The sequence below is a fragment of the Saimiri boliviensis genome, chromosome 1 (genome assembly GCF_048565385.1).
Source record: "Saimiri boliviensis isolate mSaiBol1 chromosome 1, mSaiBol1.pri, whole genome shotgun sequence".
Taxonomy (NCBI): Eukaryota; Metazoa; Chordata; class Mammalia; order Primates; family Cebidae; genus Saimiri; species Saimiri boliviensis.
In genome coordinates, this window is record NC_133449.1 from 263,170,575 (window position 1) to 263,183,167 (window position 12,593).

Consider the following 12,593-nt stretch of genomic DNA (forward strand, 5'->3'; position numbering starts at 1 on the left):
CTTTAACAAAGGACGAGGCCAAACCATTGCCCCAACTCCACCTTTCACCTAAACAGAAATCCCTAATCCACCCTTACCTTTAAATCGGTGCCTAACCTTTTCAAAAATACAAATATGTTTGGTACATATATTACTTCCTACTGTTAATATTTAGAAGATTTAAAAGCATGAATTAGTGCTAGAATTCTCAACCTTTTCTCTAATCAGAAATACCTGAGACCATTTTAAAAATACAAATGCTTGAAACGCACCTTTAAAGAAAGAGTTAACTGGTAATGAGGAGGCCAAAGTGGGGAAAAATCTGATATATTTAAAAGCAAACCAACCAATAACGTGTTCATTATTGAAACCAATGATGAAGGGGGTGGAAAAAGCTGAATTTGCCATTATATGGTGTAATTTCTACATTTGGTCCCTAAGCTAACAGTGTGATTTCTGGCTAGTCATTCTACCGCTCTAAGTTTCCAGTTTCTCTTCCATAAAAATGAAGAGGGGAAGACAAAAATTATCTTGAAATTCCTTTCCAGTTTTAAAAATTCACAGAGAGACACTGAGGAAAAGATAGGTAGGATGTGGGAGTGAAAATAAATTTTACTTTTCACATTATTCTTTTTTGAACTCTTCTTTTTGTAATGTTAAAATATATCAAAGCAAATCTATACAAATATAATTATGAAGATAAGTTTGCAATAGAAAATATATATTACACCCAAAGTCAGGTTTAATTCCCATTTGTACATATTTGTTTGTGAGGAGCTGTGACTGTATCAATGTATCCAGAACATGTGTATCATTTTTATTTTTTAAAAGATAAAAATCTGTAATTGGCTGCTAATATAATTTTTATTATAGATTTGGGATGTGTAGATTTGACAGAAATCGATAATTGGCTACTAAAATAAATTTCCATTTTAGATTTGGGATAAAAAATGCATAAAAATATTTACAATTGAAATTTAATAAATACATTAGGCTGTATTTTACTAAAAGGATTCAATAAATGTTTATCATGTGTCATTTTGATAACTGACCATAGAACTACAACTGCTTCTCTTTAAATCTTTCTTCTCTCCTCAGTAAACATCACCAGTGAACAACTCATAGATGATGTTATTTCATTCATACGAGGTGGAACCAGTAAATATGCATTTGAACTGAAAGAAAAGCTTCTCCGAGGAACCATGGTTGATGTTGCTGACTTTGTCAACTGGGCCTCTTCCATAAACGATGCTCCTGCTCTCATTAGTCAAAAAGTAAGAAACATATTTATTTTCAAATAGAAGACAGTGTCTTGTTTTTAATTAAATGTCATATTGGTTCAGATGAACTGTTAGCTTCATCTGAAAGAGATGTGAGCATTCAGATACACTCCCATCTCTTGCCTAAAAGGAGTCGTGGCATAGAGGAAAGTCATGGTGTGGAGTCAGACCATCCAGGCTGACTTCCTGTCTCTGTCTCTCACTAGGTGTGTGATGTTTTCTGACCTCTACAACACTGAATTCTCCAGGAGTCCATGTTTATTCTGAGAATTTAATGAAAAGGCTTATATAGATCATAACAGCACACACTGTAGAAAGACAGGTACTCACATATGACTGGTTCCTTCCCGTCTTCCCCGGCTGCTCTTGCCTTCCCACGGTGTCACACTATCATGTCTAACACAGGAGAATTGTGTTTACTAGGATTTTTTTCCTTTTTCTTTCTTTCTTTTTTATGAGACTGAGTCTCACTATGTCACCCAGGCTGGAGTACAGTGGCGTGATCTTGGCTCACTGCAACCTCCACCTCCTGGATTCAAGTGATTCTCATTCCTCAACTTTGTAGTAGCGGGGATTACAGGTGCACACCACCACATCCAGCTAATTTTTTTTCATTTTTAGTAGAGACAGGATTTTGCAATGTTAGGCAGGCTGATCTTGAACTCATGGCCTCAAGTGATCCACCTGCCCCAGCCTTCTAAAGTCCTGGGATTACAGATGTGAGCCCCCATGCCTGGCCTAAGGGTCTTTATTAAAAATAAAGTCTCCAAGAAAGTAAGACTAAGGATAAACAATTCTTATGGTCAATAAATTTTTTCCTTTTTCTATCTTGACTGTAATCATTTTCAGCTTACAAATCCTTTGGGAGTTTACAGTCAAGTGCTTATTCCTAGAGAATAAAAAATGTGTTATCATTGTAAGGATATAAATGACAATGTTATTTAGCCTCATCTTTCCTTCCCCAAGCTAACTAAAAATGTTATGCATTTTTCTATACTTTTTTCATTACTAAGTACTTTTCTTCTACTTTCCTTTATAGCTTTCAATTTTCTCCGTAATGTTTTACAATTTGCTTTCCTCAGATCACGTTTATTTTTGACTGCCCCCTACTCAGTTTGATTAATTTGAGTTACAGAAATTTTGACATTTTCATAGGACTAGTTATTGGAAAATTTTATTCCTTTATTCTATTTTATTGTCTTTAAAGAATGAGTGAAACCACTAAGACTATCTCCTTTATGAGAAGAAGGAACTCAGAAACTGGGAATTTTTATAATCTATTCTCCCTTTGTATTATAGACATATAAGCATTCATAGATATGCAAACATATTTATGACTTAAAATATTTTGTCCCAAAGTAGGACGAAAAGGGGAAAAAGCCTGCTGAAAATTGCATGTCATATATGAAATTAAAATCAGAAGATGCCCCTTTGATCTTATTGAATTTAAATCTTAACATAAATTCATTATCTTGAACTCAGTAAAATAAGTTTATGTTGTCAGATCCTAAATAAAAACAAATGGATAATTTAGGTGAATATTTACATCCAGATGAACATCCCAAGTAGCTTGTTTTCTCATCTTTACAAAGCAAGTTCGACTGTGTATGATTTCAAGATTGTTTTCTGAAGAGGTCTTAATAATAGTTCAGCATGTTCTAGAGATGATTTTTTAAATCTCAAATAAGTCAGCTGCTGAATATTTAGTACTAGGTTTATTAAAATTCTTCAAAAACCCTCACCAACTTTATTGGTGCAGTCCTGCTATCTGGATGCACAATATAGTTTATCCCATTTTGGGGACCAACCATTTACTTCTCCAAATTTTCAGATTGGTAGGCGTTCCATTTAGAAAATTGGCATAAGTTTCTTTCTTCATAAACTGGAAGCCTGGCCTTTTCATATCAATATTCTACCTAAGGAAATGGTAGCTACAGTTAGTTCACTATGGACCACTTTTTAAATTTCTCTTCTTGTAGAGATATTTGAACAAACAGCAAAATTGTGAATTTTGTTGACTTTGTATGGCTTTTGAATCTCTGAAGAAACATGAGATATAGTTAAATTTAATCTTGAATTTGATGGCAAGTTATTTTACTCTCTTAATTCCAGTAAAAGTGGGCATTTGGTTAACTCGTAGCTATTTCCAGGAGACAATTATATAATCTATGATCACTAATTCATTTCCAGTAATTTGAAGCATTCTGTTGTCTGCAGATGACATGTTTAAACATTGGGGATGGTCTTAATATTAAAATAATTGGCCACATCTTATTAACTAATATTAATATTAGTTAATATTTTAAAGAATTACTAGAACCTCTTGCCACCCACTCTAAATTATAAACTGGTCAATATCAAATCCTCTGTAGCAAATTAAATCCATTATTTAGGTATTTATGTTGCAAACAGATTGTCTTGGAGGAAAGACCAGAAAGCTGATTATAAGTTCTCACTTGATATTATCAATAGGTTCTTGGAAACTGCAACTTTAACTAAAATGACCTGTAACAAAACCAATTTTACCATAAGCTAATGAATAGGTTAAGTTCCTGTAGCATATTTCTGGTCACAAAAACATTACCAAACTTCTAAATACAGGCTAAAATACTTCTAATATTAAACTTTAAAATACATGTGAGCTATTCATACATTTAAGAAAGATTAATAAAAACAAGATTGATAATGATTTACCTGTTTATTCTAGTCCAGGGTCGGGGGTGGCCACAGTCTATCCCAGCAGCTAATCAGCCATGGACAGGACACCATCCCATCACAAGACAAACTCTCACACCCACACTCACTCAGACTAGGACCATGTTGACACACTGATTTGCCTAACATGACTATCTCTGGGATGTGGGAGGAAACAAGCAGAACCAGAGAAAGCCCATACAAACATGGAGAGAATGTCAAACTCCCCATACCGACAGTGACCCCAGCTGAGAATTGATTTTTTTCTCAGTATTACAAAGAAATGACCTTGAATGAAACATTATTCTAGGAGCTGCTGTTTCACTCTAACTGGAAGGCTGTATGAATATAATACTAAGATTTTCTAACTAAACTAAGTGGTAAAATATATATGTTATAAATATATAGTATATATAATTTATAAAATAATGTAATTTATAAAATATACTAATACAATTATATGTTTTTCCATACTAAAGTAACGAGGGTCATGTTAAGTAGAACCTGTGGTTTTGAGGCCCCATTTGTCTGCTTTGGCAAATCCAAAATCGCTTCTTGAGGAATGTCTTAGACCAGCCCAAGAGTCTTTCCTTGGCCCTTCTCCATGCAGAGGACATAGGCTGGCCCTCTCTTTCAGAGACTTTTGTCATGGTCTTCAACTTCCATGAAAGTGTATTAATTCTATTGCCAACTTGCCTAAATGTTACCACAAGTGGTTCTACAGTTTAACTCTACAAAATAGCTGCGTTTTGTTTTCCTCTTAAACCTACTGCTGCAAACTTGTTATTAACATGTCAGCTAAGAGAAATTACATTTATTGAACATTGCCTGGAAGATATAAAGTTTGTTATTTCCTCTAGAGCAATAAGAGCAAGATGAGTACAGCTACAATATTGGCTTCCTATTAAGTTTTGTTTTTCCATTATAAGAAACAATATAATCTACTGTTTTATTTACTAAAAAGTTGTTATGTAATGCAATGTCCTCTTTTTGAGACTCATAGGAAATAGTACTCTTTAATCTCATTTTGTTTCTCTTGGGAATCAGGTGAGTTTTTCTACCTGATTGGGTAAGAAATGCATGAGATCATTAAATTCAGCTGTGCCTTACTCAATGTACTAGGAAATATAGCTTAATTTTTGACTCACTTCATGCAAATGGATGGGTCCTCCTGGCATGAATGTGGTTCATTTTTGTTGCTTTTGCCTCCAGCTTGCTTTTTCTGTTCTCAGTTTTGCTTTCCCATTTCCCTCAACCACTCATATGTCTATGTTAAGCTGTATTAGCTCTTTCCAGGGTTACATGGGGTAATAATTCATGAATTAATTAACCTATCATTTTTTGCTCTATTGTGTAACTCTTAGCAGTTATGAACCAGATGTTAAAGGACATTAGTATTTTAAAGGATTGTAATACCAGTGAAAATCATTTCTAACTCTCTTATTTAGGGATAAAAAACAACACTCATTCTATCAGCAAACCATAGTTGGTATACATAGTTTATTTTGGATGTCTGAAGGAAATCTCAACTTACTTAATATTAAATAATATTATCAACTTATTTGTATTTTAGCACTTTTATGGTAGATTACAGCCATTGAAAATGTATTAACACATGATAGAAACATAGAATTATCTAGTATAGGAGAAAAAGTGAAATCATTTTCTTACTTAATAGAAGGTCAAAATTCATCAGAGAAAAATAGAACCCTTCAGGAAAACTTCAAAAAGTAGATTTTAATTTTCCTTTGTCCGCTTATGGAATTTTAAACTTCAGGACTTGAAGGTCCTCTGAAACTGTTGCCATTGCATGTCCTTCATCTTTAACTCTTCCAACATTGTTTATATATTTAATCCAAATTGATTAGAGCCTTTACTTTCCCTTGAAGGGTAAAACAAGATGAATTTCTTTAAAAAAAAAATCAAAATATTGCACCATAAAAACCCTAGAAGAAAATCTAGGCAAAACCATTCGGGACATAGGCATAGGCAAGGACTTCATGACCAAAACACCAAAAGCATTGGCAACAAAAGCCAAAATAGACAAATGTGACCTAATCAAACTCCACAGCTTCTGCACAGCAAAAGAAACGATCATTAGAGTAAATCGGCAACCAACAGAATGGGAAAAAATTCTTGCAATCTACCCTTCTGACAAAGGGCTATAATCAAGAATCTACAAAGGACTAAAACAGATTTACAAGAAAAAAACAGCCCATTCAAAAGTGGGTGAAGGATATGAGCAGATACTTTACAAAAGAAGACATATATGAGGCCAACAAACATATGAAAAAATGCTCATCATCACTGGTCATCAGAGAAATGCAAATCAAAACTACATTGAGATACCATCTCACACTTGTTAGAATGGTGATCATTAAAAAATCTGGGGACAACAGATGCTGGAGAGGATGTGGAGAAATAGGAACACTTTTACTCTGTTGGTGGGAGTGGAAATTAGTTCAACCATTGTGGAAGACAGTGTAGTAATTCCTCAAGGACCTAGAAATAGAAATTCCATTTGACCCAGCAATCCTATTGCTGGGTATATATCCAAAGGTTTATAAATCATTCTACTGTAAGGACACATGCACATGAATGTTCATTGCAACACTGTTTACAATAGCAAAGACTTGGAACCAACCAAAATGCCCATCGATAATAGACTGGACAGGGAAAATGTGGCACATATACACCATGGAATACTGTGCAGTTGTAAAAAATGATGAGTTCGTGTCCTTTTTAGGGACATGGATGAAACTGGAAACAATCATTCTCAGCAAACTGACACAAGAACAGAAAATCAAACACCGCATGCTCTCACTCATAGGCGGGTGTTGAACAATAACACATGGACACATGGAGGGGAGCATCACACACTGGGGTCTGTTGGAGGATAATAGGGGAGGGACAGTGGGGGGGGTGGGGAGTTGGGGAGAGATAGCGTGGGGAGAAATGCCAGATATCCAGATATAGGAGATGGGGAGGAAGGCAGCAAACCACATTGCCATATGTGTACCTATGCAACAATCTTGCATGTTCTTCACATATGCCCCAAAACCTAAAATGCCAAAAAAAAAAAAAAAAAAAAATTTAAATTTTAATTTTAAAAAAAAGTGGACAAAGCATATGAATAGCTATTTCTCAAAAGAAAACATACAAATGACCAACAGGTATATTTTTTAAGTGCTCAAAATCACCAATTATCAGGAAAAAAAATCAAAATAATTCTACCACATGCTTATGTTGTTTGTGCCAATGTGGCAATGTTGGTGAGAGGTTTCTTTCTTTCAAATAAATAGGACATTGTTGAAATCTGCATCCTATATACTATATATTAATTCATAAAAGACTACACTGGTGAATGCTTGTGCTGACTTTGTAGAAGTTCTTGATATATTTCATGTATGAGTCTATTCTCAACTAAAGTTTTGCAAATATCTTCTCCCACTTAATAATTTTATTTTTAATTGTGTTTTTGATACAGATGTCCTTTTATATACTTTTTATTTTGAACTAATTTTAGACACAACAAAATTCTACAAATAGTACAGATATTAATATTGCAGAAATAGTAGAGAGAATTTACTTATATGCTTCATCTAACAGCCCCTAATGTTAGTAACTTACATAAGCATAGTAAAATTAAAATCAGAAAATTAAGACTAATTAGCTAAAGCAAAATTTATACAGATTTCACACGTTTTTCTCTTAATCTTTTTTTTTCCTGTTTCAGGATCCAGTCTAGGGTCTCACATTGCCTTTAGTTGTCACATCTCTTTAGTGTCTTCTAGTCTGTCACAGATCTTCAGACTTTCCTTGTCTTTCTCAGCCTTGACACTTTATGAGGACTGGTCAGTTATCATGTCAAATGCCCAATTTAGTATTCGAGTAGGTTAAGATTATGCATATTTGGCAAGGATACTACAGAAGTAATGTTCTGTTATTCTCGGTGCATCATATTGTGGATTATGATGTTGAGGGTTTTTTATTTTGATGTAGTTAAATGTATCTTTCTATTTACTATAGTTAGTGATTTTAATGTCCTAATTAAAGTCTTTTCCTACCACAAGGCCTTGATAGTTTCCATGTATTATCTTTCAACAGCTTTATTATTTTGCTTTTATATTTAGATCTACAATATTAAATTTTGTCTCAATAAAATAAGGAATAAACAAAAAATATTAACTCTCATCATTTTTAATTAACATTGCTCTTGAAGTCCTAGCCAGTGCAATAAATCAAGAAAAATAAATAAAATGTGTAAGGACTGCAAGAAAGAAGTTATACTATCTCTCCACATGTAAAATGATTGATTAAATAGAAAATTCTAAGAAATCTATAAATATACACTATATTTGTATATTTATTTCTTCTTGTAGTTAGATTAATTTTTGCTTTATATATTTTAAGGCTTATTACCAAAAGCATACAAATTTAGAATTATTATATTTTCCTGATCAATTAAAATGTCTTTCCTTATTTCTAGTAATTTTTTGAAATCTTACTCATTTTATTTTTTTATTATACTTTAATTTCTGGGGTACATGTGCAGATCTTGCAGGATTGTTACACAGGTATACACATGCCATGGTGGTTTGCTGCCTCCATCTCCTGTCACCTACATTAGGTATTTCTTCCAGTGTTATCCCTCCCCAATCTCCCTACCCTCTGCTATCCTTCCCCTAGACCCCAACCCTTCAACAGACCCCAGTGTGTGATGTTTTCTCATTGTTCAACATCCACCTATGAGTGAGATCATGAGGTATTTGGTTTTGTGTTCTTGTGTCAGTTTGCTGAGAATGATCGTTTCCAGATTCATCCATGTCCCTGCAAAGGACATGAACTCATCCTTTTTTTTTTTATGGCTGTGTAGTATTCTGTGGTGTAGTGCCACGTTTTCTTTATCCAGTCTATCACTGATGGGCATTTGGGTTGGTTGCAGGTCTTTGCTACTGTAAACAGTGCCTCAGTGAATATATGTGTGCATGTGTCTTTATAATAGAATGATTTATAATCTTTTGGGTATATGCCCAGTAATGGGATTGCTGGGTCAAACGGTATTTCTATTTCTAGATTCTTGAGGAATTGCCACACTGTCTTCTACAATGGTTGAACTAATTTGCACTCCCACCAACAGTGTAAAAGTGTTCCAATTTCTCCACATCCTCTCCAGCATCTGTTGTCTCTTGATTTCTTAATGATTCTCATTCTAACTGGCATGAGATGGTATCTCAATGTGGTTTTGACTTGCATTTCTCTAATGACCAGTGATGATGAGCTTTCTTTCATATGTTTGCTGGCTGCATAAATGTCTTCTTTTGAAAGATGTCTATTCAAATCCTTCACCCACTTTTGATGGGGTTGTTTGTTTTTTTCTTGTAAATTTGTTTTAGTTCTTTGTAGATTCTTGATATTAGCTTTTTGTCAGATGGGTAGCTTGCAAAAATATTTTCTCATTCTGTTAGTTTCTGGTTCGCTCTCATGATTGTTTCTTTAGCTTTGCAGAAGCTCTTAAGTTTAATTAGATCCCATTTGTCTATTTTGGCTTTTGTTGCCATTGCTTTTGGTGTTTTAGTCATGAGGTCCTTGCCTATGCCTATGTCCTGAATGGTATCGCCTAGGTTTTCTTCTTGGGTTTTTATGATGTTAGGTCTTATGTTTAAATCTTTAATCCATCTGGAGTTTTTTTGTTTGTTTGTTTGTTTGTTTGTTTGTTTTTAATTACCTAGGTTTGCCAGATGTGTCTCTGTTGGTATGCACATAGCACACTTTCTCCATTCTTTTTATTCTTAATTTGTCTGTGTCCTCAAGTTTTGTTGGGATTATCAAACTTTTTAATTAAATGTGATGATCTTTGTTGTTTCCTTTTCTTTTTTCTTTCTTTTCTTTTTTTTTTTTTTTTTTTTGATGTGGAGTCTTGGTCTCTCACACAGGCTGGAGTACAGTAGTGCAATCTTGGCTAACTGCAACCTCCACCTTCTGGGTTCAAGTGATTCTTCTGTTTAAGCAGCTCTCAGGAAGCTGGGATTATAGATGCCTGCCACCATACCCAGCTAATTTTTGTATTTTTAGTAGAAACAGGGGTTTCACCGTGTTAGCCAGGCTGGTCTTGAACTCCTGACTTCAAGTGATCCACCTGCCTTGGCCTCCCAAATTGCTGGGATTACAGCCATGAACCACTGCACTCAGCCTATTTTCATCTTTGACAAATACTTCTTAGGTACCTGCAATGTACCAGGCTCTTTTATGTAGCATTGAGGACAAAGCAGTGATTAAAAGAGATAAAAATTTAACCTAGCAATTTTTTTCTAATATAATCCAAAAGCACAAGTGAAATAGATATCATAATGTTAATCATATTTTAGTGTACATTTTCCAGTCATCAGAGTCTTTATTAGAGTTATAGTAAGCCAGTTTGAATTCATATAATTTTATATCTTGGTTTTTAGTGAGCAGTATGTAGACACATTTTTTTAAACTAATTTATTTATTTTTATTTTACTTTAAGTTCTGGGATACATGTACAGAATGTGCACATCTGTTGCATAGGTACACATGTGCCATAGTGGTTTGCTGCACCCATCAACTCATCATCTAGGTTTAAAGCTCTGCTTGATTTAGGTATTTGTCCTAATGTTCACCCTCCCCTTATACCCTACCCCCTGACAGGACTCAAAGCCAAACGCCATATGTAGACACAGTTTTAATGTAATTAGGTTTTGAAAAATAGGCTTTATTTATGTAAAGTAAAATTTAATTTTTTAGTGTAAAGGACTTTGAGTTTCCACAATCACTTGCAATCGTGAAACCACCATGAAAATCAATATATGAAACATTTCTACCATGCAAATAGTTCTATCCTGTCCATTTTCAATCAACTCCTCTTTCCAGCTGCCACCTCCAGGTAACCACTGATCTGTTTACTGCCATATAAATGTAATCATGTAACTTTTAAAGTTTGGCTTCTTTCACTTAGCGTTATACATTTCAGATCCATTCACATTCACACATCCATATTCTTGTATATGTGAGTAGTTCCTTTCATCTTTATTGTCGAGTAATATTGCATTATATATAGATTCCATGATATAATAAACAGTTTGTTTATCAAGTCATCTGTTGAAGAACATTTATTTGTTTCCAGGTAAGGATATTTTTTGGTAATTATGAATAAAACCATTATAAATATTTTAATGCAGAGTTTTACATGAACATATTTTTCTTTTCTCTAGGAGAAGGATTGCTTGGTCATATGGTGTGTGTATATACAAAATTACATAAGAAATAGCCATTTTTTTTCCCAAAGTAGTTGCATTCCCAGCAGAAATATATGAGACTTTCAGTTCCTTAGATAATCATGTCATCTGAAATAGAGACTTCTTTATTCTTTTCTCAGTCTCTATGTATTTTATTTTATTTTATTTTTTCATTATTGCTCCGTCTAATGCATCCAGTGTGGTACTGCACCATTAAGTATGATGTTAGCTATAGGTTTTACATAGATGATCTTCATCAGTTTGAGGACGTTCCCTTAAATTCCTAGTTTGCTCAGAATTTTTATCGTGAATGGATATTAAATTTTGTCCAAGAATTTTTCCTTATTGAGATGATCATATGATTTTTCACTTTTAATAAGTTATTATGGTAAATGATATTGATTATTTAAATTTTGAGCAAAGCTGGCATTTAAACATTGTTGTATTTGATATGCTACTGCCTTGGCGTATATGGCAAGTGTATTCATGAGTGATATTGATTTGTAATTTTCTTCTCTTAGGTGTTTTTATTTGGTTTTTGTATTAAAGTAATGCTAACTGTAAAATAAGTGAGAAGTAAATTTGTATGTATTTTGTGAAAAAGTTTTTGTAGAATTGATATGTCTTTTTTAAATGTTTGTAGAATTAACCAATAATACAATCTAGGCCTTCTTTGTTAGAAAAAAATTAACTCTAAATTCAATTATTTAAATAGATAGTAGAAGTCTATGCATATTTTCTCGAGTTTCTATCAATTGCCATTCAAGGAATTTTCCTATTTTTTCAAGTAGTTGAAGTTATGTCTGTAGACTTGATAGCCTCTCTTGAATTCCTGATATTGTTAAATTGGAATATTTCTCTTTTGTCTTATTTTTGTTTACTTTTTATTTAATCTGGTAGAGGTTTATCATTTTTTGTGATCTTCACAAGGGAGCAGCTTTAAAAAAAATTTCTCTGTTTTTTTCCCATGTCAATTTCTATTTTGATTCTTATTGTTTCCTTCCTTCTGCCTTGTACTTAAATTTTTCTTCTGTTTATAGTTTCTTAAGCTGAGTGTTGTTATTATTGATTTCAGCTTTTTTTTCTGTCTAATATAGGCATTTTGTGCTGTAAATTTACTGGTAAGCATTTCTTTAACTATGTCCCACAAGTTTTGATGTATTTTCATTTTAATTCAATTTAAAATATTTTCTATCTTTTTGTGACTCCCTGTTTTACACATGGCTTATTTAGAAATGTGTTGACTAATGTATAAATATTTGGGGATTTTTTCAGATAGCTTTCTGTTATTTAATTTTCATTTTGAGTATTTTTAAACCCTAGATATGTCTATGTGCACTTGAAAAGAATATGTATTCTGTAATGTTGGATAGAATGCTCT

The 12,593-nt window shown here is 33.4% G+C and overlaps 1 protein-coding gene across 1 annotated transcript in view; it reads left to right on the forward strand.

Annotated features, from left to right (window-relative positions):
- Window positions 1–12,593, forward strand: part of C9 (complement C9) — an 80,485-nt gene that overhangs the window by 50,447 nt on the left and 17,445 nt on the right. Inside the window, exon 9 of the mRNA XM_010336655.2 lies at window positions 1,078–1,253. Within this exon, the coding sequence (XP_010334957.1) occupies window positions 1,078–1,253 (176 nt within the window). The remainder of the gene's footprint in view (window positions 1–1,077; window positions 1,254–12,593) is intronic.